At 41.5% G+C, this 27,850-nt stretch overlaps 1 protein-coding gene across 2 annotated transcripts in view; it reads left to right on the top strand.

Annotated features, from left to right (window-relative positions):
* Window positions 1-27,850, top strand: part of ADCY5 (adenylate cyclase 5) — a 204,803-nt gene that overhangs the window by 137,212 nt on the left and 39,741 nt on the right. For both annotated transcript variants that reach the window (XM_041473286.1, XM_041473287.1), the window contains 5 exons: window positions 10,389-10,500; window positions 10,680-10,807; window positions 14,362-14,520; window positions 14,722-14,863; window positions 23,661-23,801. In XM_041473286.1, coding sequence (XP_041329220.1) covers window positions 10,389-10,500; window positions 10,680-10,807; window positions 14,362-14,520; window positions 14,722-14,863; window positions 23,661-23,801 — 682 coding nt within the window. The remainder of the gene's footprint in view (window positions 1-10,388; window positions 10,501-10,679; window positions 10,808-14,361; window positions 14,521-14,721; window positions 14,864-23,660; window positions 23,802-27,850) is intronic.

Here is a 27,850-nt window from a genome sequence, read left to right on the forward strand (position 1 = left end):
GACTGTTCAAAGATCTTTAGGGTTTGTGTCCTGTTTGCATGCTCTGTTTCCTCCTGCTGCCCTCTGAACTGCTCCAGATCTGCCTGACAGCCCCAGGCCCTGCTCACGCTGGGACCTGGTGCCTCATCACTTCATGCAGTCCCAGCACAGACCCCAGGAAGAACACAGATGTGTTATCTGAGAAACACTACAACCTGAATGTATCAGTGCTGGGGACAGGATCAGTGTGGCTGCTAACATGGGTATTCTAAAAGACATTTCACTTGGGGCAGTTTGTTCAAACTCCTTCCTTCTCTGCAAGTGAATTCAGCTCTGGATTCCCCAGATCCCCAACAGGACAAGAAGTCCCAGCCTGTCTGTCCTGTGGCTCGTCAGCCACAATTTTATTGCCCGCTGTGTTAGACTTCACATGGGCATGTGTCCTCCCTGGCACTTAAATCCCATTCCATGCAGCTTTGCATGAACCAAAATTGCTGCTACTGCGGTGGCATAGAAAGTAAACAGAAATTAGCTAGACTGGTTTTGCATCGATGTAGAAAGATCTGAAACAGCAACTTTCCTCTTATTTTTATGCTATGAGACACATTACCATATTATATGTTTTAAATGGTCTCCAAGGTGGCTTTCTATGCTGTAGAAAAGACCTGGTCAGATTCTACTGATTTTATTGATATTAGAACACTGGTAAACTAATAGCTGTTTGCAGAAACTACATTTGGTAATAATATTTTGTGAATATTGAGAGTAGCAAGCAAATGGCTTAGTGAAATATCTTAATGCATTAACACAGAAATTAAATTTTCTAATGGAAAAGGCAAGAGAAAAACCATTTCTTTATATGCAGATCTATTATTCTGTTGGTGGCAATTACAGTAATTCTCTTGAAATCAAGTTAAAATTATATGTCTGCTTCATTATGAGAAGAAACCACTGAGTGCAAAAATCAGGGGAGATTTAGGGGAAAGTTAGAGAGACATTTGCAGTGAGCAGACCTGCCTTCACCATGGTTCCTGCTCCAGCACGTCAGAGTAGGGTTTGTGTGGATGTTTCCTGGGCTTAGGAGGCCAGGATTCACATTCCTGCTTTGTTAAGGTTTTCCCATATCACCTTGAGCATCTTTCTGTATTTTATCTATATACCATACTGCTGTCTCTAGAAAATAGTGTGTTGTTGCTTCTCTAGCACCAATGACATTTAAACAGTTGCTCAGTGTCACTGCTTACTCTCCCTGAAATCATGGAAATATGCCAAGTATTTGGAATATGAGATATGTTAGGGGCTGAAGAGGTGCATGGAATTTCATATTCCCTGTTCAAGGACCATCTTTGCGTAGAAATCCTTATGCAGTAACTCACCTGAACTGGCCTCTGAGGAGTGGTTTTACTGCTGATACCAATTGTACAGAATTTCATTATATTTACCTTGTTTCTCCATGGAAGCTGGAGTTTTCTGTGTCACCAAAGGGAACCAAAAACAGATATCAGCCCAAGTGCCACTGGTCAATTCAGATGTGATGGTAGGTGACATCTTAAAAAGGGAAAAAAACCCTTAATGTTAAATTATAGCTCTTGTAAAGTTGGGAGACTTCAGTTGTGAGTTGGGGGTATCTATTTATTACTGGTTCTTATCAGGTAAGGAAAATTAATGCAGTGTACAACAACCAGATAACGAGTTCAATTTCCTGCAGGATTTTTTCCTTTTCATTTGATTCTGACATTACAGCCAATCTCCCTTGTCACTGAAAACATGAATGTGGTTTATTATTAAATTTATTATCAGGTTTGTTTATTAATCAAATAACATTGATCCCTCAGTTAATGAGCTGTACCATTTTCTTTGGGCAGCCATTTTAGCTTTCAAAATACCTGATGAAGAATTATGTCTTCATTTTACACTTCTCTCCACTGATGTTCATTGGTGTTTCTCAGAAAAGTGACCATTATAAAGTGTGCACAGTTAAGTGTCTCTGAATGCTGTGGGCCCATTTCTCTTTACAGTTTCATCAGTGTAATTTTAAAAACACAACTGCTCAACTACATTTTAAAGTATAGAAGCAAGGAGGCAGTGAGTCCACTCATGCTGACTGTTCCAAAAAGGGCAGGAAGTTTCATGTTCGTGTTCTTCAGCACTGTTTTCCCACCAAATGGCCACTTTGTATTATTGATCTAATAAGCTACCCATGGAAATCGTGGACACAGAGCATCACAACACTTGTTCCTTCTCAGCTGATCCATTGGGAGTCTGTATTTTGTTACCTACCCACTCTGGGAAATGCACAATTGCTCCTTAATGTTTTAAATTATGACATTTATATACTAATGTAATGTTTTCATTATGTAGTGACTTTCCAGAGGGAAAACCCTGACTTGCTGAAATGAAAGTAAATAGATCCCAAAAGGACAGGACACGGGGAAAGAGTGAAGAAGTAAGGTTAGATTGCAGTGCTGGCTGCATGCAGAATCACTGCAGCTTTGTGGTTAGGGAGTACAAAAGCATCATTGTTAGCCTGAATATCCATGATACCAGAGAAGAAGAGACTGAAGGCAGTTTTCACAGCTATGAAGAGCTCATTCAATACAAAGACCTGAGCAATATGTTACAGAAAGCATCACAAACCTGATTAGAAGCAATTTCATCTCTATGCCATGTGCCTGAGCCTGTGAAACTGTTAACTGTGACAAAATATATTTCTCTCTTGCCTTCTCTGACAACCAATTGATTGCTGGCACACAGTCTCTTTGCAACAGGTTTTCTTTTGCTTTAATGCTTAAATTTTTAGTTGTTTCTCTTTCCTACCATGCTGCTTCTATATCTTCAATCAATTTTGAAAGGTATTGTCTCAAAGAGAAGGCAGGAAGGAATAGTGCCTTCCTGCCCTGAACAGAATTGCAACTGTGCTGGTCCCTTTTTTCAGAATTCTCTTAGCTCTGTTGTCCTACTTATTGGTTTACAGCAGGATTTTTGTATCAGAGATTGCTCCAGTCTCAGAAAATAGACTGCAGGAATGCTCAAAGGAAAAAGCACACCTGAAGTTTGAAAACCAGAATATGGCTTTTCCTTTCTGTTTTACCTGCAATTCTGGATTTCAGGCTGTCTTGTGGAACAAAAATAAATCTGAGATTTATTTTGGTGTGGACCAGATTCAGCTCCAGTTTGGACAGACCTGCCTGCTCTTTTGTACTGGTCAGGCAGAGCTGGGTGGGTTTGGGCTTGCTCAGAGCCACAGCAAAGGCACAAGGCTGGGGTCAGCACTGTGCATGGTTCCTTGCTGCACAAGGCCCTATCCTTCAGCTTTGCCCTCTTAAACTTCCTAGGCATCTTCCTAGAGATTGAATGGATTTGGCATCTTTTGCATTTACGGGTTTTTTTTCCCCTCACCAGAGCAATTGGAAAAAAATTGGCATTCCTATCAGTCCCTTCTCAGATAAATGAGAAAGGTCTAAATTTCCTCCTTCTTAATAACACAAAGTCTTATTTAGAATGGTTGTATCTCTTTTGTAGGTTTGACAGACAGAAGTATCTAATACAGCTGGCAATGATGGAGGATTAAAATTTCTTTCAGTCATCTCAAAGCCATCTTAGTGTGTCACACCTATAGTTTGACTGGTAGCTGCTGCATATCTATTTTTATGTGGTTTTGCCTTCCTTAAGTAGCTTTTCTTCCCAAAAGACTATTTATTACTCCTGTTTCCAGTGAAAAATCAATCTGGTTAAATATAGTCTGCTGAAATAGGAAAATCTTGTAACTCAAAATGTTTAGAAGGAGAGGATTGCACTTTTTTCATGTTTAAAATAAAAAAGGAGTACTGGTGTTGCCTAGCTATAGCTAAGTTCCAGTAACTGGGGATGCTACTCATGCTTGTAAACTGCAAACCAAAGGAGGTCATGGAAAAACTTTTCTTTGCATGACTGGTGCATTTTTCCCCTTCTGGCTAGTGGTTTCAGGATCCAAATTTCTTCTCATTTCCTATGCTGTCAGTGAGGGACAGACCACTGAGGTGAGGAGATGACCGTGATGGACAGTATGGTGCCATTTTTCTCAGCAGCTCCTGAGCATCAGCAGGGTCAGACCCTTCCCACAGGGCATTCCCAGCCCTGCTAATGCAGACAGAGCTGCAGCCACACATGTGGCATGTTTGTGCTGGAGATGTGCATCTCCCAGATGAGCCCCTCAGGCACTTCTGAGCTCCAGCAGAGGTCCTGTTTGAGAGCAAACACAGGAAAATCAAGTCAAAGCAGGGCTCTGCAGTTTGTGTCTTTGCAATGAGCCTGGCTGTCATCATGCAGTGGCTGTGGATGGCAGTCTGCACGTTGTCACCAGTGTCTCCCAGAGCCATCTGGTTTCCTGCTTCTTTGTTGGTTTTTGCTGCCACCAGATTCACTTAGTATGGCCTTGCAGAGTGAAGTTCTCAAATATGGCACATGAGTTTGGTTTACACTTTTGACAACTTTGAAGAGGGTTGGGAAGGAGGCTTTCTGCCTTTTGTTCTAAAGAAAAAGGTGAAAAGGCTCACAGTTTTCCAGGGGTTTGGTTTTGTAGGGGGCTTTTTTGTGTATTTCCTCCTACTTTGTTTTCCTCTCTCTCACCAGTACTTCTTTGCTTATCACAACATTTGTGTACATATGTGCCTTCTCACCCTCTTGTGCAAGTGGGAGCCAGCATGAATGATCTCAAGGTGGAATATGGTGCAAGACTGAGTCCTCCTTTCCAAGAGGGAGCTGTGCCAGCTCATGTGTCACAGCAGTGTTAGGGCTCATTTTAAACAATAGGTGATTTCCAATACTAAATGGATCTTCTCTGAAATGACCATATAAGTTTAGGATAGAGCATGTATCTTTTTACTGTTGTGCTTACTTTTTTCCCATGACTGTAGGAAAAGGAAAGATGTTAACCTCTGGTCTGTCTGCTGTCCTGCTGTTCTGGAGAACATTTTTTGCATCGCTAAGGCTGTGTCTTTAGCCTGTCACACAGACATCCCAAGAGAGCAAGGCTGATGTGCTGTTGAGACCTGAGATGGTCTAGAAGCAGCTTGCTGGACTGGTCACTGGGCTGTCACTCAGCACAATGATCTGTGTGGGCCCCTTCACCCTCCCTAGGTGGGCTCTGCTGCCCTTGCTCACATTAGTGCTGCTTTTCCCAGACACACTGCCGCCTGACCATGGCCGCTGCTGGGAACTTGTCCTCAGCTTGTTTTGGTTTGTCCTTTTGTTGTTGCTGCTGTCAAATTCGGCAGGGAAAGAACATGATGAGATGTTCTCAGTGTTTCTGGAAGCTGGAACCCTATCTTGTGCACAGGGTGAGTAGAAGACACAGAGGATCTCTATGCCATCCCATCCCCAAGTAGCTATAGCTAGGAAGGAGAGATTGGATTTATCCTGATGTCTTGTCTATTTCAGGAACTTCTAGATGAACTTAATACTATGTTTATGCCACTGGAGCTGGAAAATAATTCTGGACTTAGAGTGCAGGAGGGGAACTGGCTTTTAAATGGATGTCCAAGTGCAAAAATGGACTCATTTATCAAAATGCTGAAGAGATGCTCCCACCTTGGAGATACTCAAAAGACATCTGAACATGGTCTTGGGTAACCATCTCTAGGTGGCCCTGCTTGAGCAGAGGGTTAGACGAGATGACATCCAGTGGTCCCTTCCAACTTCACCATTACTGTGGTTCTCTGAAAGCCTGCTTTGGTGTAAAGAGCTTGACCCAGCCTTTCAAGTGCGAGTTTTGTTAGCTTCATCCTGGTCCATCCTTCTTTGTTCTTCCTTGTTCACAGTATGACTCAATGACATGCAACACCCATTGCAGTGGATGGTGTTGTAGCACCCTGAGACCCTGTTCTCACCCATTAGCTTAGTGAGCTCACTGGCAAGGGCAGACTGTGTCTGTAGTCAGTGACATTCTTGTTACACCTTTGCTCGTGAATGCTTGCTTCTAGTGAACAATGATTATTTTATCATGGCGCATGAACTCTTTGTAGGTAGTGTTCATTGTGGTAAAATACCATGGTTCAGATCCAGTCAGAAGCACTTTGCAGTTATTATAAGCCATTAAAGCTCTCTGAGTCTGGGCTTTTGTTCTGTTTCCCATGCAGTGCCTGTGGCGTTTGGTTTCCAGCAACACATGGTGTTTATATTCATGACTGGCATTACCGTTGTGATGGTGATAGGGTTTGTGTTTCTTGCCTTGCTTGATTTATGTTGTGGCTGGCGTGCATGGCACGCACATGGCTTGAAATAGAACACGACTGGGTTTTTTTGTTTTTACATTAGAAGCACTCACAATTTAATTTAGCATTTTGAATAATCCTGAATTTGCAGGGAAACTTGTGTCATGTCCCTCCTTTAATAACTGTATTAGCTCCAGACATTTAAGTCTGCATTGCAAAATCATTCTCTGTAGATGTGTGTGGTTTTTAAACATCTCGTGGTTTCCTGCTTCCCACCTTGTCCTTAGCTCTTCTTACTCCTTATGTTCTTTGCTTTCTGCCAAATCCCTCCCCTTCCTGCACACTTGCAAAGAAATTTCTCCTTTGCCATCTTTTACCATCCCAAAGATCCTGTGATGCTTCTGCCTCAGGGTACATCAGTAGTGCGAGGATCACCTGACTTACAGGAGATAGTTTTAAAGGACCTGCAGTGGTAGGACTTGGTGCAGTGGGATGGACCTGAGCTGCTCTCTGGGAGGTTGCACTGAGGCTCCTGGTGGTTCCACAGCTGCTTGTCCAGGTGTATCTTAACTGTTGTGTGAATACATTACAGACCAAAAAATGGCAAAGCTGAACTCAGCAGGATGGGAAATTTCTCTTCTTGTCTCTGTGCCTCTCTCCATTTCAGCTCAGTCTGCCTTTGCACTTCTGTGAGGCACTGTGCACAGAGCACCCAGACATCCTGCTCATGGAGGCCTTGCAGTCCACTGTGTCCTGGTGGTTTTGGGAAGAAAAGCTCAGGCAGAGGCGGCATTGCCATGGCAGCAGCAGCTGGAGCTGTGAGCCCAGCTTGCCCTGTGCTGCCCTTCAGACATGGTGGGATCCATAGGAGCAGCAGCTAAGGGGTGTTGCAGTCCCTGTATCCACCTTTCCTCTTCCCTTGCCTGGGGTTTGGGTGAGACCAGGCAGGTATCAGACTGGTCCCTAAGCAGAGGGGAGGATGGCAGGATCTGCCTCAGGCTCTTTATCTATCCTTTTTCCTGTCAGTATCATGAGCCATGCAGGGCAACAGCTGCAAAACTGAGCTTGCCTTGTACAGCTATGAAATCTTGAGCCAGTCCTTGCTGGAAATATGAACTGAAATAGGAGCTTAGGAAAGTATTCACCTCTACCCTAAAACACAATTTGTGGTACTTTTCAACCAAAATAAAACAAAAAGAATTTAAAAAGACATATAAAATTAATGATAACTCCTCTTTTCTTCCCTGTCTTTCCCAGAAATAAACCATTTTCTGTATTTTTTTGAGGTCATACCCTGGTTGCTGCTGGACAAAACCCAATCAGATGGTAAATCTGAAGACAGTGATGGAGTGGAAAATATATCAAGAACTCTGAACCCATTACAAAATTTTAATTACATGCTAAACTGGTTTTTCCACAAGGCAGTAGCCTCCCAGATGAAGGGACTGGGACTCAGGGCTGATAATAGTTGCTGATGTCCAGGCTGCAGATTGTGTGGTCAATCCCTTCTAATCTACTCCAGCTAATAGTGCTGCTAAACCACTGCCTTACTTATCTCACTATATTTTAGAGCTATAATATTTATTTCCTTTGACCTTTTTTTCACCACTGTCATTTGCCGCACATTTTGGCACAAGGGAAGCCTGTTACTGGCATTGTCCTCCCACCAGCAAGGGAATGGCGTGACCTCTGAAGACTGACAAATAGTTGGCACGAGTTGGGCCCTTCATCACAATCACCAACACCATGGTCCTTTAATAAAATCTTTTCATTGCTAAGGGTAGTCTGACATGACTGAGGTGTGGAGTAAGGAGTTATGAGTAGTGAGAATCTGTGTGTTTAATCTCTAAGGCTGCTAGTCTGGATAAGATGCACTGGCAGGGTCTGGAGGTGCTTCAGGCATCTCACTGTGTGTGTTGTGTGTATAAAACATAGATACAACAGGCTTCATTTTCAAATAACAGATCTGACTAAACACAGGATGAGGATCATGTGCTGTTCCGTGATGGCTGCTGTAAGAGGCATCTCTTTTCCTTGTCACTTCTGCATTGTTGGGTATTTTACAGGGAGCAGGCTGAATTTAAGGGTTACAAGGGGTAATAACAGCAGGAACAGAAGTTCCTCAGTCCCTATTCCTCCCTTGCAGGAGGAGCTGGGACTGACAAACCTGGCTGGAATCTCTGCTGCTGGAGCTGCAGTGCTAGCAGGGATGTGGGGAGGAGGCAGATTGGGCAGAGGAGTAAAATGTGATTTAGTGGCTTTCAGAGTACCTTGCTGAGAGCAGAGGACAGAGGCTTCAGGCTGGGTTCCTGTTGTCAAGGACTGCTTTCTCTGACTCTTTTGTCCTGTTCTTTCTCCAGTCACCTGGCACGAATGTGTGTCTGTTCTCTCCCTTCAGTTCCCAGCTACCTGCCCTGTCCTCTGCCATCTCACATGCAGTCCTTTCCATACCCTGATGAGGCTTTCCATTCCCTGCAGCCCTTGTGTCCCAGAGAGTGTCTGCTGATAGCTCAGCAGTGTGGCTGTTTGGTGGCAGAGCAGGTCACACAGCTGGCTGGCTGCAATGCACTCAGGTGCAAATCTGTGTGTAGAGCAGCTCCGTAGGGCTCTGCTGATTGCTTCATTTGTGTGGTTGAAATATTGCCACCATTTCACTTCTGGAAATGTCTGATCCATTTATCTGGAATGATAGTAATGGAATGAAGGGAGCAACCTCAGTCATTTATCCATGTTTATTAGGCATGAGGAGAAGGCTCAGGGCATCCCTGTGTAGAATTTTCAGATACACCCATTGATATCTGAATGTCAGAGCAGCAGCTGATCTTGATTTCTCCTGTTCTAACACAAGACTATTGCAACATGCACGCAAGCAGTGTGAATGTGTTCAAAAATGAGTGATTTGCAATTTGCTCCATGTTGGAAGAGGAACGTGCTTTCAACAAGACACATTTTGTTACTGCCACTAGAACTGGAGACATTTCCCATTTGTACATTACATATTAGCACGTACTTAAATTGCTTATGAGCAGTACAGACTTGTCTAAGCTTTCATTTGATTTCAAGTGTGTTTCTTCAGGAGGTTTACTTTTATTTGTAAATATGTGGAATCTTGATTTATTTTTGTGTGTTTTCTCAAGTGTTTAAAAATGGCAAAGTATATTTTGATTCAGACATCCCTGCATTCATCTTGTTTTTCTCTTGTACATTTTAGCATCAGTGTGACTAACAAAGAAGTATTTAATGCAATATGTTTGGTTGGTGATTTATTGGAGTTGAAATGTAGAAGGAAAATATGAAAAGCATGCCAGAATTGAAATGTGTTTCAGGATTTTTGCAAAAAATGCTTGTGAAAATATTTTTGTTGGTTTTGCTTTCTGACTGAAGGCATTGCAGGGAATTCCAACTGAAAACATACCTCTGCAATTTGCCTAAAACATGTTGGAGTTTTGTTTTACAAAGAAGAAACAATTCCAAAGTGGTTGTTACTTAGACTTTTAATTTCTTTTCCAAGTATATCTTGATGGCAATAATCAACTTCAAAGAATAAATCAACCACTAGATAAATGGTCCAATATACAAGTAGAACTTATGAATTTTCTATTTATATAAATGTGTGTGCATGTCTACATTTTATCTTGGATCTATATAGATAAAGTCTGCTGCTTGTTTTACTGAATAGTTTTAAATTTGCCATAATGGCTGGGTTTGATTGCAAGTCAGTATTTTCCATGTTGTAATTATCAATGAGACAGAATCTTTGTGCAGTTTTAAAAAAACCCACTGTTGTCCTTGCAGCACAACATTAATATTGATTCACTGAAATCAAAGAGTCATTAATAATACTTGTGATTCAAATAATTGTGCTTCCAAAACAGTCCAGGCTGCTTTCACAGGGCTTTCCCAGTCCATCCTGGGTGGACCTGTGATGTGATATCCTTATGTCACAGCTGGCCTCAGCTGGCAAGGTGTGCAGTTGTCATTTGGCTGCACATTGGTCATTTTGGGCTTGCAGCCTTACTGGGAGGAACTCCTGGGTGCTGCAGGTGGGGTAGGGGCTGCATCATAAGGTGCATTGGAGCTGCTCATCTCCTTGTTGCTGTAGGGCTGGGACACCCCACATGCCTTCCCATCCTGGACTTTTATGTGCAATTTACACTTATAAAAATATCAGCAACAAATTTTGTAACACTTTTTTTTTTCCCCCTCTCTTTCCCCAAGCATCCTCTTTGCAGACATAGAGGGTTTCACCAGTCTGGCCTCCCAGTGCACTGCTCAGGAGCTGGTCATGACGCTGAACGAGCTCTTTGCCAGATTCGATAAACTTGCAGCTGTAAGTTTTCCATTATAATTTTGTTTCCTCTTGTTTTTATTCTCCTATTGCAAGAATGACATACTGTGCTGGTTCACTGGATTTCTTAAATATTCACTGCCCTAAAAGGCAAGCTATTGCAAGCATGAATATAAGCTGAATACTTCTTTCTCCTTTATTATTCTTAATTTTTTTTTAAGGAGAACCACTGTTTACGGATCAAGATCCTGGGTGATTGCTATTACTGTGTGTCTGGGCTGCCAGAAGCAAGGGCTGACCATGCACACTGCTGTGTTGAAATGGGAATGGATATGATAGAGGCCATCTCGTAAGTACCACATTCCCCATAGAGAAGCTCAAAACAAGTGCAAGTAGATTCTCTTTCCTGTTAGTTCTTCTTAATATTAGGAGCAAGGTAACCAAACCAGAGAACTCTGGCCAGCAAAAAGGGAAACCAGCTGGAACAAAAAACTAAAATGTTGTTAAGGTCTGACAGCAGCAAAACAGACACTTGTGTCCATACAGTCATGTGGATATCAGAGCTCAGCCTCTTGATGAGAAAGGCAAAGGTTACTGTAATTACTGGAAGTCTCATCCCCAAAGGAGGATTCCAGTGGATTGCAGAATTGTGAATTCAGAGGATTAATAATAACTTTATTAAATTTCACTCACTATTCATTTATATGTGTTTAAACCAGTTTTTTACTCACCTTAAAATTGCTCTGCTAAGGTTTGTCTTGTCTAGTTCTACAAATCCTTCTCTAAGTGTCCCTATGCAAAAAGGGTCAGATTCAAGGCTTTCTTACTTTTGTTAAATTAATTACTAAAATAAAGCATGAAGTTGCTCTGGCACAGACTGGGACAGATTCATGGTCTTTTTCCTTTATTTCCATTTACTTCCTCATCTGTATTTTTTTCTTTTAAAACATGTGGTGAAGATTTGCCTGCTCCTAAGGTCAGACTAGCAACCGTGGGGACCTGTATCTAGTTTTATTGCTTGGAGGATTACAGACAGTGTTGAATATTGTTTGCATTGTACATGTGCTTTCATAGGCCAATTCTTTCATAATTCAGGGAAGGAAGATTTATTTGGTCATCTTGAGTGTATGCAACTCTGGGTGCAAAGTTCAGTCAGTTTTGGGTGGTAGCTGAGCTGACCTTGATACCTACACTATCCCTGCGCACAGAGTCTCCTGCTCTTTCCCTTCTCTTTTGTTTTTTATTTTCTGAAAGCATCTTCTGAAGTATTAGTGGTACCAACAGAGAAGTAGAAGATCTCTCAGCGTTCTCCACTTATTTCATGCAGTAAATTGATGGAGTTTCCACTTCAGCTTGATAAAATCTAGAGGCATCTCCTTCCTCAGCTTGATACAGTACATCCTTTACCATTTGAATTTCTGCAAGGACATTATACACCCCCAGAGTTTTCAACCTCATTTTCATAACACAAATACACAGGGTGAAAAGCAGTGTTTTCACCCAGGAGGCCCCATTCAAAGCACAGTGTACAACAGCATTCTCTTGCTTTGTATACAGTGTACAGTGTCAGGACTTTCTACCTTTTCTTTCCTGGTTTTAAATTCCATTGCCTTGCACCAGTCTCCTTTTGGGGTTTGTATGCAATGTGCAAAATAAGAAGAATTGGAAGTAACTAGTTCCCAGTAGCCCTTGAAAGAATGCTGTTTCTTCCATGTGAGATACAATTAAGTAGCAGGTGGCAAAGGGTCTTGTCAAACACAAGAAGCAGCAACCCTTAGCCACCAGCCCCACAGAATATTGTGTTCATTGCCCAGGTGTTGGCCTGATGAAATCCAGAGGCCTTCACATGCTGCTGTGCAATTCCCCACAAGGCTAAATAACACCAGGAAGTCTAGACTTCATTGATTAACTGCAGCCCACCTTACATGGAATAAACACAGAGCTGAGGTGCACTCAGTGTTTGTGTACAAATAGCTCTTCAGCAGCCTTTAAAACTTGTTTCCCACTCTCTGTATAATGAATGCATTTAACAATCTTAATAAGTCTGGAAGATGATTCTGTTCTCACTACCCCTGCTCTCCCTCTTCCTCCCTCCTCCCCTAAGGATCAAGATAAGAGGTTTCACAATTAAGGTAACCAATAGCTACTGAACATTTGATTGCAGGTAACAAATAACTACTGAACATTTGATTGCAGACTTCACCAACACTGGGCCCTGCCTGTAGGCTGATTTCATCTGTGTCTAATAACAGCAGGGAGTGTTAGCCCAAATAGGAAAGACTTCATGAAAATTGTATTCACTGTACCACTGGTATAAATGAGCCGAAAAAAGGAGGGTAACAAAGGACTTTTCATTTGTCTATAAATAATAACCAAACTTATTTGTTTGCTGCAAAGTCTGGACAAAGTCACCTGGTCATCAATGACTCTACTGAGAAAAGCTCCCTGATCTTGTGTCAGTAACATGGCTTGGCAGGGGTGCAGGAGGGGTTGTAGCACCCAGTGGAGGGAGGAACTGCAGCTGTGTTGTTTCTATCAGCTTTATGGGTGCAGCTACATTTTTATTACTGCAACTCCTGTTCCTTTCTCAAGTGTTGTGTTTGGAGCTCTTTCAGTTCACAAGCTTGTAGCACCTTAGCCATGTCAGCTTCCTTTACCTGCTAGACAATCTCTGCTGCTTGTTAAGAAAAATAATGAATGTCACTTCAGTGAGTAGGTAGTGAAACATGAGATAGGGATCATGAGAAGGGAACTCAAAGAGGATAGGAGCTGTTTCAACAAGAAACATCTTGTCATCTTGGACACTGTTTTAAGGGACATATTGCACTGTTAGGAGTGCACTGGATCCAGAATTGGTCTATCTTTATTAATGTAATTTCATTAATAACTAAAGCATAAATATTAGGACTGTGTTGATGTTAGGGAGTTGGGATGACTTACCTATCCAGATGATGTTATCTAGAAAGGACTGGATGAACCTGAAAACTGAAGAGATTGAAATCTGAAACGTATGAAGTACTTCCTTGCTGCAAGGAACTTACTACTCAAAGGAAGGGACAGTGGTATATGATGTAGATGAATTTGCCTGTGAAGCATGGACGTTCTGGGAATTATGTGATTGGCAATAATGAGAAGCAGAGTTGTTCTGAAGGCCTCATCAAGGCTTTTCCCTACCCACACTTCTAAATATATTTCTCATGTGAACAGCTCTTGAAGTTAACTTTTGCCCTGAAGGAGAAAACTCACAAAATATTCCAGCAGTCTTTTTGGAAGTAAGCAGAGCATCCAAAACCTTGTTACATTCAGAACTTGAGTATTTGTAGCTGCCTGTTTGGAGTGACTGCAATAGATGTGGTTCTCTGGTTTTGCTGCTGTAAGGCCTGTTCAAGCTTTCCAGCTTCAGTGGGGTATTTCACACACGTATCATATTTCATCTGTGGAAGAGTTGATGTTTGGTGCCATACAGACAAATTAAGGTCTCTGAAATCATTTCCTTTTACTCTTTGCAACACACTATTACTCTTAATGAGGCCGAGTGCTGGCAGGTTATGTCCAGCTTTGGTATGGAAATCAGAGACCAGTGCTTTAATCCTTTTACTGCCCCAGAGATAATTTTTTTATGAGTTCTCAACTTGATCCTGAGTTCAGTGTACATGGATTTACTCCAAGAGCTCCACGTTCTAATTAGGGCTCTTCTTGGCCAGCCTGGCCATCCAAGAGCGGTACAGCTCGTCCAGTTTTGTTCCGTTGTCCTGTTGATGTGGATGATCTGTGCCATGTGTGTCTGTGAATAATTTATGGATCATTATGGATTTTTGTGTTCTGGATGCATGCATGTTTGTGCTGCTGACTGCAGCCATTCAGTTGTTAGTAATGGCCCTTCTTCCCCATGTCTCTTTTCAGACTGGTCCGTGAGGTCACGGGCGTGAATGTCAACATGAGGGTCGGAATCCACAGTGGCAGAGTTCACTGCGGGGTCCTGGGCCTCAGGAAGTGGCAGTTTGATGTCTGGTCCAATGATGTCACATTAGCCAACCACATGGAAGCAGGGGGCAAAGCTGGGTAAGTTGCTTCATCCAAGTTGTTGTCTTTATCCATTAAACTCCCACACTAAATGTGCAAGAGTAGTGGCATGGGCTAAGTCAGTTGGGGTTTATTGCTTGTTTGTTCCAGTACATGGAACCCATCCCTGACAGGACCTGGCTTTTTAGGTGATCACTTTTCAGAGTCTACAAAACCTGCTTGTCTTTTGTCTCGGTCAAGGCGCATCCACATAACAAAAGCAACCCTGAACTATCTCAATGGAGACTACGAGGTGGAGCTGGGCTTCGGAGGGGAGCGCAACGCTTATCTCAAAGAGCACAGCATTGAGACCTTCCTGATTGTGAGGTGCAGCCAGAAGAGGGTAAGACCAAACAAACTAATGCAGGTTTAGGTACCTTCCATACCTTGATGTCTCTGACACACCAAACTAGAGCCTTTATAGATGAGAAAGTTGACATTCAGTGACAAAAATTCCTGTTTCTCTCTCCTTTTCCTGAACTTTTATGTGTATAGAAGGGAATAGCCACCATCTACAAACGTGTCTGCATCGAGCTCTTTCGAATTCTTTCAAAGAAAATGTCCTCACTTGTTTCAAAATCTTGTTGAAAAATGTTGTTAATATAGATATGTATTTTGTAGAAGTACTTAAAGGTGTAGATTAAAACCACAAAGATCTTTTCTGTGTCAGATTACAGAGGTGATTTTGTCTGCCTGCTCACCAGATGAATGAACATGAAGATTAGAGCAGTTCCTATCATTGCTTTTCAGCCTCTCTTTCTGAAGATGAGAAAATGATCAATCATCATTGTGACAGTAAGATGAGATCATACCAACTGTGACATGGGTCAGGCTGCACAAAACAAGGCTATGAGGACATTACTGACTTGAACTTGAATCAAGTCAAACTCAAGTGGACGTCAGCCATTAAATCTTCTTTTTGTGACACCGCCAATAGCAAACTATCACCAGTTTGTATTCTTTTTAAAAATGGTAGAAATACTAGAAAAGGACCTTTTTGATCTAGTTGAGCACAGCCAATAATATTTCTCTTAGTAATTTCTGCACTGTAGCCCCTACTTTACTATTCACAGTATGGGCAAGCATATACAGATTGGCCTGAATTGGAAATAATTTGTTTCTGAATCTAAAGCCAAGTAAACCTTCCCACATCTGTAAATACGACTGCCATGAGATTAAGTGAATTAGTGTTTGTGACATGTTGCAACAGCACGATTGATTTAAATAACCAGCACCTGTACAGAAAGACTTTGCTACCATTGCCTCATTTCCTGAGAGAATGGAAGTCTCAAATCTCCTTAATAGATATTGTGCAAAAAATCTCCAAGAAAATCCCTTATCATCTGCTAAAGAGAGAAGCTGATGTTTTGGTCTCTATCTGCTCATAAAATAAATCTCATTAACAATGTCAATCTTCAAAAGAGGATAAGAACTTGCAGTGCAAGATTATTATTCCTGAGCATCACTGCCTGTCAGTGAGCCAGCTGATGTTTTAGGTATCTAAGTCACTTCCTCTTTGCTGGGCAGATTTAAGAATATAAGCCAAAATACCCTTGTGGTCAGACCCCATCTCCTGGAGTGGAGAGTCTATACTGACTCTTAAATCATGCAGCCACCACGTTGTCTTGCATGTTTTTGTGGAGAACCAAAAGTTTCTCTGGAGAGAAGATGAAGACATAAGCACTTCAAAGTGCTTGGCACCTGCCTTCATTTCTGAACACAGGATGTATTTTGAGTAGGAGATTGGACAGAGGCTCATAAGAGATGTGGATTCCATTACAGGCATAGGTTTTGAGGGACTTGCATCTTTATGCCTTGTTTTGCCATAGGAAAATAAAATGGGCCATTCTTCCACTGCTTTATATGTATTTATTGCAGCTCTGTTACCTAGTGTAGCCCTTAGCTGAAGTCTCTGAGCACTACTATAATGCTGCTGTAATGTGCTGTGTCCCAGAGTAGCTAAAAATTGGGACATTTGGATGACTTATGTAATTATTGGGCTAAACTGAGCCATTAAAAAGCAGCTACGCAGTGTCATGGGTATTAGTGTTTGGAGTTTGAGGAGTTGCTGATTTGCCCATACTGCTGCAACTTTTGTGCTCCCATAGCTGTTTTTATCTCTTTGTGAATAGTTTCATAGAGTCATAGGAAGGCTTGGATTGGAAAGGACCTTAAAGATTATCTTATCCCAACCCCCCTGTCAGGGCAAGGACACTTTCCATTAGACCAGGTTGCTCAAAGATCCATCCAGCCTGGCCTTGGACACTTCCAGGGATGGGACATCCACTATTTCTCTTGACAACCTGTTCCAGTGTTTAAAATTCTCTCTCTGTTCAAAAACTCATTTTCACATAACATGAAGATCTGAAGTGAGAAAAGCTTTTGCCCATTGTCAGTTCAGTCAGTCTTGAACTTTTTGCCTGATAGCAGGCAAAGTTCTGGTACTTTACTTTTTCCTTTCATTTCTGCTTGATTTAATCACTTCTAGACATCAGTTTATTCTGTTTTCAGTTCATTCTGTTCCAGTAATGGCCATAAAATGTTCACCTAACTTAGCGAAGAGTTGCTGTGAGTTGTGTCTGGGTTCCTGCTGTCCTGGTACACAAGGCTTGGCATTAGTATTGACCTGAGAGCAGATCCAAGTAATTGCCTGAGCTGTTCTTCAGTTCACACAGCAGAATTATCTGGATACCTGGTTCATCAGTCCCACAGCCATCAAAACCCATGAGTTCTGATAAATAAATAAAATGTAAGGGTATGTGTTCTGTACCCTTTCTGCTTGCTCCTGCCATGGGGAGCTACAACTTTGAATTTTCTGTCTTTTTTATTTGTTTTAACTTTTTCATTGTGTTAATGCTATTTCTTGGGCACAGAGTAAGTGGGAGGAACATCTATCTAATATTTTTGTTCCAGGAACTGAAAATAGCTTCTTCTTTGAAAATATTTTTTTTCTTTTTCCTTTTTAAAAATGCTATTAACTGGAATATAGTCAGTGCAGTTTCAGGAGGGAAAAAAGCTAGATTCTTCTCCCTCAGTCTTTAATAATATTGCTAGACCTGAAAATGTAGTCCTTGTTTTCTGTCTGGTACACAGAAGAGTTGCTTTCTATTAAAAGAGAACAAAATGCAAAGTTTTAAAATCCAGTCTTTTTGGATTTTTTTCTCCTCATCTTTATCTCCAGATCTGCTTTCACCTTTCTGTTTGCCCTGTCCTGTGATTCTGCTGCCCTCATGGGTGAGCACTTGCCTGAGAAGCATATAGAAAGATGAAATTGGCAGGTTCTGCCATAAAGGTCTGTTGAATCTTTTGCTGTGGTTTTTTTGCTCCCATTAGTGCTAACATGGGCTGCTCTAAAACCTGTGTTGCTCTGGTTTTCTGCTGTCTGTCAGCAATTGTATCCCCTGTCCCTCTCCTTTTTTTCTCCTGAGACAGACTCTTCCAATGTTTTCACACAACAAAGAAGAGACAAGCACAAGCCCTTATATTTTCTTGCTCCTCAAAGGAAACCTTTACCTTTTGCAAAGCTGGATTATCTCAGTGTCTTCTGTTTATTCTGTGATGAACTAATGTGATTACTGATACTGAAATGAAGTTTCTGTCTGTACTCTCTAAGGGAATGATCATACATTTTGTACACTTGAATGTATCAAGTTCCATTTCTACTCTTAGTCCTCAAATGTTGGGTGCTAATACTCCTTTTCCTCGTGTCTATCAAATACACCTCTGCTTCTCTCATTAGCCAAATCTATCATTGCTCACTTGTTGCCAGGTGAGATAAGAAAAATTCAACCAAATCTGCCCTAAGAGTAGTAACTGAGTAACTCTGCCAGTAACCTTCACCCAGACTAACACTTCCTTGTTCAACACTGTCTCTTGCCATTTCACTAGAAACAAGCTCTTTTCCCAGCTTCATATTCCCCATCTGTCTTAGCCCTTGCTCTCCAGCACAGCACTCTGTCAAAAGCTCTGTGGAAGAAACAAAGCCAGTGAGAGCTACTGCATTTTTTTTCTCTTTAGAAAAATTCGGATTCGAGGCTGTTAATCCAAACCCAGCATTTGCTGCTCTACAAGCTCTGTGTCATGATCACTGACTAAATAGTTATTAAAAATATTTGTTACCAGACATGGAATTTGGCAGTTTTCCACAGATCTGGAATGGAGGTTGTCTTTCTGACTTCAGCACATCACACTTCCAGACATGGTTTTGTGGGACTTGGCAGTACTGTGTTTAATGATCTTAAATGCAACCTAAATGATTCTATAATTCAATGTTATCCATTTATAACCTTATGAGCCTTCTTCCCTTTTGTCACTACTGTGGCAGTAGTGATTACCTGGAAAAAACCAATCTGCTCCTTCAGTTCTACAGTAATGAAGAATTCTAATTTTCTGTTATCCTCACATGGTATAGGATGATTTACACAGGGTAATTTCAATTCTTATCCAGGTAATTTTCACAATCATTTGGATATGTGTTTCTAATGGACTTAGTACATGAGAATGGTAGAAATACAGGAATTCTCCAAGGAGATCTTTGCCTTTCTTCCTTACTGGCTTCATTCTTTACCTGAAAGCCAATATTACCAGATAAACAGCAATTTATCAGCTAGAATTACTAAAACTGTTGCCCGCATTTTAGTCATTCCCAAACTTAACCCCTAGTCATTGCAATGGCCTGCACAACGTCTTTACCCTTCTACAGAGTGGTTTTGTTTTATCCATGTTTTTTAGCTTACCCTGCAGACTGTAGCATTCATATCACATAATCTGGTCCTCCACCATCACTTCACACCTTTAATTTTTATATCTGCCCTACTGAATCTTATTCAAAACATTTGTCCCAGTCATAATTGCTATCTTATCACTTCCCTGATATTCTTACAGTACTCCATTTACTTATTACCAGTTCCTGTGCTGCCCAAGTTTCTGGTGTCTGTACAGGAGCGTGTCACTCAGTGGTTGTTGCTCACTTTCTGCTCTTCTCTGTGATCAGGTGCTGCTCTAATTTGCAGAACCATCACAACTACTCTTCCCAGCACTTCAAAGCTTTACTCTGAGAAGGGTGGAAAAGTGTGTTTGGAGGAGTGGGAAACAGACCTTAAGGGGAATAAGATTTTAACAGCACTAGTTTTATCATCCTCAACGTTCTCAGAAATCTAGGGGAATGCTTTGCTTTGGACAAAAGTAGAAACAAAATGTGCCTGCAAACAGATGAGCAATACTGCTGTGCTGAGTGCACAAAGTCTGCAAAGGGGGAAAAAAAAGTTTATTTTTTATAATGTCTTTCAATTGATTACACTTGGGTGTTTCTTTTAACAATAGCAGGTACACACCAGTTTCAGAAAGGATTGTTGATGGTGGCCTTAAAACAGCTCAACAAAACTTTGGCTGTAACTCCTAGAAAAACAATTCTCATTCTTTTCTAAATAGCACCCTGGAATTCCATCCAGCTGAAGAAACAAAATGGTCCTTTAAATGTTGAGCATGTGACTCTCCTAAAACACAATCAATCTAATGTGATGATTCCTCAATTTAACACATTTAATCAGAGCTCAGCAGGGTTCCACTTATGTAGATTTATGAAGGCAGTGGTTTGGAGCATGTAACATTACCAGAAACATCATGCACATGTCAGAAGGACTTCAAGAAAATTTAAAGAATAATATGTAGCTAAATCTGCTATGGGTGATCCATGATCAGATTTCACTGTTTCACACACTACAGAAGTAACAGGCATTCTTGATTCAGTTGATAAGTACAAGAAATCCCCAGCTCTTTCTGCAGTTTTGCTGTAGCATTACTGTAGCTCAGTGTGTGGGAACTGGTGGTGGGAACACAATAAAACCCCTGGGAATCAGATTTACAGTCTCTTTGAGAGTCCAGATTTGAAAAGTTCCCACAATAGTTTTCTGGAGTTTAGCCACCTAAAATCTGAAATACTCATTGCTGTCAGAAACTTTTGCACCTTCTCTTGTTGGTAGTACCTGTAATGAGTAGGACTGAAAGGTATCACCACTTCTCTTTCTTTATTCTTCTTTTCCAGTCTTGTTATGCCTTAGGCAGCCTTGTGTGCAAGTTGTCCTTATGCTGTCACTTGGCCAGGAAGAAACAGAGGAGGCATCCTCATAAATATCCAGAGGATCTATGACCCATCTAATGCTTCATTTTTACAGTTTGTTATTTTCATTACCCGCTGAACAAGTGATTTTGAAGAAAATAAATTATCTCAAGTTTTTAAAACAACAGGTTTTATTTTTTCTTTAATAAGTGTAGATGTTAGCAGCAAAGTCCTATTATTCAAGATGACATAGTAGCACATTATGTAATGTGGAAAAGCAGAAGTGCACTGTGCTTGTATATATGTGTTTTAATCTGATTGGAAATATTGCTGAAACATTGTCCACAGTCCAGTGGAAACTTCCTACAAGAGGTGGGGGGGGAAATACTGCCAGAGTTCATGAAGCCATGGAAAATTTATGGCACCTGACCTCATGGTTAGAAACAATCTCAGAATTACATGTTTACCCATTTTCCTATTCTTACCTCAATCCAGATGTGTCAATAAATATGTATGAGGTCATTAAGTTCCTTCAAATTCATCAAGCAATGCTTCAGACTCACTAGCACTTGCAGCAGGTATGAGGATCTCTCATGGGCTGAGAGGGATAGTATGTCTTCATGGACTTTGGCATTAAGGCTTCGCTCAAATTCTAACCAAATTTACTAACTCATGGGGCAAAAACCTGCTGTATATCATTTTTATCATCTGTTGATGTAAAGGCATTTGTAAAGTAACCAAATATCTCTGCTTTTATGGGTCCCCAGACTAGTTTCAACATCTGGGGTTTTTTATTCCATTTGGTTAAAAACCCCTCCCCTTATTTAGAATAAAATGGATTGACAGTGTCACTTCTGTTATTGAAAAACAATATCTATTTGCTTGGAGATAATGAAGCTGTATTTCCCTACCAGTTTTCTGGCATCACATCATAAAAGAAATAAGCATAACTATGAAAAATATTGCATAACTGAAAAAAGCCACAAGAAAGTATTACAAATGATGGCAAAGAGTATAAAGAGCAGCGAGTATTAAAAAACAAAACCTCAAACCAACTCAAATCTGGACATCAAGATTTCATCACATTAATGTATTTTTAGAAACATTTAAAAGATGTCTCTCCTGGAGGTTATCCAGTGGCTCTGTCATGGTTGCTCATGTGAAACTCAGCTGCTGCCAAGTGCTGGAATTTTCAGGCTTTGCAGATGAACCAGTGTTGGGTTCAAAGTGGGGAAGAGGTGATGTGGGAGGCACTTGATGTCCTGGGGCATCCACATGGAAGCATCTATGGTTCTCCCAACAGTCATCCCGCTCCCACAGGGTTTCCTTGTGACCCTACACTTGTCATCCTGGCTCGAGAAGGTCTTTGCTGGCACCCTGGAGCTGCAGGACTGCTGCTGCTCGCTGTCACAGGGCCAGCTGGCTGTGGGGCACAGGGCTCTGTCACAGGTAGCCCCATGTCCCCAGCTCGTGGCCATGAGCTGGGGACATGGGGCCAAACATTGCAGCCCCACATGCTCTGCAATGTTTGGTGCCCGTGTGGTGAGCTGTGGTCTCCAGGGAAATGTTGTCATTGTAGCTGTCTCTTCCTTGCAAGGAGAGAGAAGATGATTTCCCATGCTTGTCAATCAGGCAGCTTTCTCCAGCACTGAATTTCAGCAAGCCTTTTTAAATTTCTTTTAAAAAACCCTAATTTAAGGCAGCATAGCACTTGACATTTAACTCTGTGGTTACCATGGAGATAACACCAGGTATTTTGCAAACTCCTGAAAGGTACAAGTTACACTGAATAGTGGGGAATCAAAATAAATAGATATGGAATGCAGACTCCAGGCAAGAAAAGCAGCAGACCTACTGGTATTGTCAAATAACACTTGAACCAATATTCTAGAGTTGAAAGCAATGGAGGCTTTCTTTTTAAATAACTCATTTGTCTGGAAATCCAAAATTAACTATTAAGTCTGTTTTCTCCTCTAATGTCATTGAAGCAGCAATGCTCTTGAAAAAGTTTAATCTCTCAAGTAATAAACAACAATCTATACCTTCTGAATTTTCAGTCTCTCCAGAGTTTGTCTGTTTTAAGCAAGGATATAGTAATTGCCACCCCTCTGCCTTCTGAGTCAGTACAGGTAAATCACACAATCCTCCCTGAGCCAGTCTGCAGTGCAGCCCTTGCTAGAGGGACTTCTGTCCACAGAACACATTCCTTGTGGAAACCTGCCTGTCTTTTTGGCTAGGGACTATATTCAAAATAAGGAACTAATCTGCCTGTTGTTGAGCCTAGTTACATGTTGCATTTCTGTGCTCTTGAGACTGGCACTGAGCTCGAATGGAACCTGTCTGACAGATCTGTGCTAACCTCACAGTAAGCTCCCACTGCAGCCAAGAGGCAAAGCCTTGATAAGAAAATCAAAGACTCTGTCCAAACTTCAGGAGAATTAGTGTCAATGTCAAATTGGAAGGTAGCATTAGAGTTGGGAAGACCATTTTGTCACACTCTGCAATTGCATTACCCTTAACATGAACACAGTTGTTTGCAAGATTTACATGCTTTCCTTAGCATGTCTGGGAATATGCTCTTGCAAGTGTGCAAAATTATTTGCTTCTGCCTATGGAGAAAGGTGTCCTGTATTGCTTTAAGGAGCTTCAAGGCTCCTGTTCTTCAACCAAATCACTCTGTCTGTTGTTTCTCTTCTAGATGTAACTGTTCTTTTGCTTTTTGAGGACCCTCTGTGTAGTATCTCATCTTGGAGCTGCAGTTTTCTGTCTGAAATGATTCAGTTTTATTCAATTTGGTAATAAAGAAAATAGATGTGTCCATTTTGGAATGCTCCCCATGTTTACACAGGTTGTGGTGGTTGTTCAGAACAAGTAAAGGAATAAAGTGATGGGCACCACTTAGAGTGTTATAAAAACAAGAGATGGTGACTGTGACTGCTTCTGATCAGTGGCTGCTTCTCAGAGTTCAAGGTGCAAAGCCAGCTTTTGGAGTGAGAGCTCAGAAGTGAGAGATGCTTGGAGAATGACTGCTGTGTAAATGTTGGAGGATTTAGCATGCGTTTCTCTCTGGTTTGTGTTGCAGAAGGACGAGAAAGCCACGATAGCCAAGATGAACCGCCAGCGTGCCAATTCCATCAGCCATAACCCACCGCACTGGGGTGTTGACCGGCCCTTTTACAACCACCTCGGAGGCCACCAGGTCTCCAAGGAGATGAAGAGAATGGTAATGCCTTGCTCTATGGACATCAATTTATTTTCTTCCTAATACGGTGTTATATATCCCTCCTGCTTTGCCTGAAGGTTTTTACAGTCCCTGAGGGCGTTTTCCAAATGGGGGTGGAAAATTCTACTTTGGCTCCAGAAATAACAATAATCGGTACATCTGGAGGTGAGTGATTGTGAGATGAGGCACAAGGTTGTTTGAGAGGGGAAGGGAGGCTGAATGGCTCAAAGAAGGCTCTTTTGTCTGACTTGTCCCACATTCTGAACACTCATCCAGGCTGTGTGAGAAGACGTGATTATCTGCAAAAACTGCTCCATAGCCCAGGCATTCAAGAGGCATTTGGCATTTCTGTAAGCTCAGTACCTGCAGAGGGTTCTGCCTTGCATTGTCACAGCCAGGTGCTGTTCTCCTCTCTGTGTGCTCGTGGGGCCCCAGGGCTGTCACTGCCATGTTTAATCCTGGAGATACATCCTCGAGTACATGGATTAATTGGCCTCAGGTAGCAGGCCTCTTCATTTCTTTCTTGTACCTTTCACAGTCTTCCTAAATTAAAACGAACAAGAGCTAATTACCAATTCAATTGCACTGAGAGGACTTTTATGGCTTATCTTACATAAAAGGTGTAGATGATATCTTTGTTTTCTGCAATGAAGATTAAGAAGATAGCTTATTAGTGGCTATTTTTAATAATAATAGAAATATTTAGCACCTTTATAATTGCATGCATAATCAGATTGTTCTATAACCTTATTTACGCTGTTTTGACCCTTCATGCACAATCAAAAGTGTCTATTTGTTACTCACCTTGTTGTCTATAGTCAAAAGTTCTGCTCCAGGTCACCAAAGCCTTTAAGTATTTTAAAAAAGTTATGAACATGCAATTCAATCCCACAGTTTAAAAATTTAGTCATAGCTATAAGAAACTGCATATGGTATCTTTTAAAGGGAAATGCTGGCACATTTATTGGTAGTTGGCACGAATATTATTCAATCTTAATATTATTTTACAGTGCTAAACCAAATTTCTTAGTAATAGTAATAGTAATGTTTCTTTCATTTCTCAGATCTCCAAATGAGGGCTTCTGACATGAGCATACAGATCAGTGGAACTGTGCATTTTTTATGTGGGCTTTTCAATAGGGTGTGCTCAATAGGCATGACATTATTAGAAGAGACTAATCACACTAGCACATAATTATAATTATAAGTTTCTTTGAATAGCTTTTAAGGGGTTCTTGAAGCCTCCTGTTCAGAAACAAGGTGTATGCATGCCAAATGGTATTATGCTTCTTGGTGTTAATTACAGTTTGCCGTGTCTAGCTGGTTGTTCAGTTGGAAAAACATAATTATTTATTGAAATACCAAGCTGAGTCCTAAAAACTTCACTGCCCCTCACTTGTAGGAGGAAAGACTTACCTTTTTTTTTTCCTTATCTTGAGCCTTTTCCTGTAATGCTATTTACCTTCTTGAAAATTCAGCGGCTCAGAAAGTCTCTTCCATTCAATCTGCCTCTTGTATTAAGCTCTCTTTTGAAAAGCTGATGTTGCATGCATCAGGCTGTTTCTTGAAAACCAACTGAAACCTGATTCAGATGTATTATTTTCAGTGAGACTTTTTTGTTCTTCTTGTGGACTGTTTTTTAAAATCTGTTATTTACAGATTTACAGATCTGTTATATTTGAGATGCATTAGTGAAAATGCAAACATGCTCCCCATTGCCTCCCATTTTAATATCTGCTAGATGGACATTTTAGTGATTAGAACTCAGGACCAATTCCTCCATCTCCTGTCTCAACTCTCTCTGTGTTAACTTCTAATTTAAATATGCATTTCTTTGTACCACCCAGCTTTGCACAGTGCTTTGTGATCTCTAACATGTATGCTGTGTGTGCTTAATGCATGCAGAGTGCATGCTGGCTGCAAACTGCCGGCTTAGAAATACAAAATGCAGAGAGACAGAAGGGGAGCAGAGCTACAGAGGCTTTTATCAGTGCTCCTCTGGGATGACATGTCATTGATCTTGGTAAGCAGCACCAGCTGTCAAACCTCCTGAAAACGTGCTCTTTGATCCACATCATCCTCCTTTCCCCAGACCTTTTGCATGTTGTTATACATAGTCTTTCTTCTTGGAAGCTGTGAACATGTAAGGTAGGATTAGTCAAAGTATTATGCCAAAGGTGGGCAGTGCAACAGTGCCTTTCCCTTCAAGACCTGGAGCTCCTTAGCTCTGTAATTTCAAACCAGGTATTTATAAGGGTAATTGTGAGACAGTCCTCAGGCAGGAGCCAGGTAATATTGCAGTGGTGTGCAGTTCCATTATATTAATGTGCAGATATGAATACATTTGTGTGTAGGAAATAATACAGATGGTTATGAAGGGCACTGGGTTTTGTCACAAATGTAAAACATTTTGCATTTTAAAGGCAACCATATTTTCAGGAAAAAAATAGACACAAGTTTTTTGTGGCTCTACTTACAATTCCCTGAAAGAGAAGATTAAAGTTCGCTGAACTGCATTTTTGGGAAAGCACTGTTATATTTAATAGAAAACAGAATTATTTTGGCCATTTTTCTTTCCAGTGAATGCTGGCTCTGATAGCTGTCTCTATTCTTAGGCTATATTAGCAGTAGTCTGAGAGGAGATGGATTAACATCAAATGTAGCCTTCTATTCCTTTTTTTCTCCTCCTCCTCCTCTTTTGTCACATCATTTCAATGTGCTGCCATGTCAGGGCACATCACCAGTGCAGCTGGTGGGGTTTGTGTGGAATGGCAGCGTGGGCAGTGGCATGGGGAGGCCTTTGGTCCCTGCTCCTCTCCATGTTGTGGCTTGGACCTTAACCTGCAACAGGTCCACCAGATTTTCCATGATGTTTCTAGTTGAAGTTTTTCCCTTGTGCACACTGGAGTTTTTTCAAACACTTGCACATACGAATAAGATAAATTATCCTACATGTGTCCATGTGGTGGTAATCTAAAATGCCCTGGAAAACAGGAGTCACTTTCCTACTCCTACCCTGGCCACCTGGGGCCTGAGTCAAGGGGTTACAACTGCGTCAGCTCATCCCATCCAGCGCTTCCCTTGTGCACTGGTCTTCTCTCCAGACCATCACAAATCCTTCTTTTTCCCTCCCCATTGCCTAGCAGTGGCCTTCCTTGCCATGCTGATCCTGACCTCCATGAGCTGGTGCAGGAGCCACAGCCCCGAGCAGACTGGTGCCTGTGCAGGGGAAGGTCAGACCCAGATGCCCTGGGAGGGCCAAGAGCCCTGCCCTGAGCTGCTGGAGCTGCTCCAGCCTCTGCTGGAGCCCTGCTGCTGGGAGCCCACCCTGCTGCAGGGCTGGGGGCACAGGGAGCTCCAGGGCTGCCCCACGGGCAGGGGAACCTGCACAGCATCAACTCATGGCTCTGCACAGAGCAGGAACTGAGCCACAGTCTGGCAGAACAGCAGAGCTGCTTTCTATTTTTATTGCCTTTTACAGCTTGTCTTCTCCTTTCCTAAACAAAAGCAATCAGTCCAGCACCAGTGACTCTATCTCTCTGGAAATGGAGACTTTTGTGCTGCTCATTCCCCCAAGTCTCCATACACCAGCCTTGCCTCCCCCACTGTCTCTCTAGTCCAGTTTGTAATTGCAAGAGGGTCAAGAATAAGTGGACTTAAAAGCATTTGAGAGTAGAGGTATATTTATAGCTATAACAACATTTATACACCACTGAGAAATACTTTGCTTTTCCCAGTATATATTTCAGAGCGCTTTTATAAATATTGATGAATTTTAGACTTCTGGAAATAATACTCATGTCTCAGTTTTCATCAGCAAAACAAAATTGCTATTAAAGAAAAAAACAATTTGGGGATTGTAGTTGACTGTAAACTGAAAAAGGTTTGTTATAAACAGCAATAAAAAGGGAAATGTTGATACTTTCCAAAATTACAGGGCTGTTCTAGATGACAAATTATTTTCTTGCATCTTTTACTCTGCTCAACATTATTAAGTTTATATCCAGAAAAAGCACATCCAGTTTGGGATTACAATAATTTAGGAGATG

This window comes from Pyrgilauda ruficollis, unplaced genomic scaffold, assembly GCF_017590135.1.
Source record: "Pyrgilauda ruficollis isolate IOZ18807 unplaced genomic scaffold, ASM1759013v1 scaffold3, whole genome shotgun sequence".
In the NCBI taxonomy this organism is placed as follows: Eukaryota; Metazoa; Chordata; class Aves; order Passeriformes; family Passeridae; genus Pyrgilauda; species Pyrgilauda ruficollis.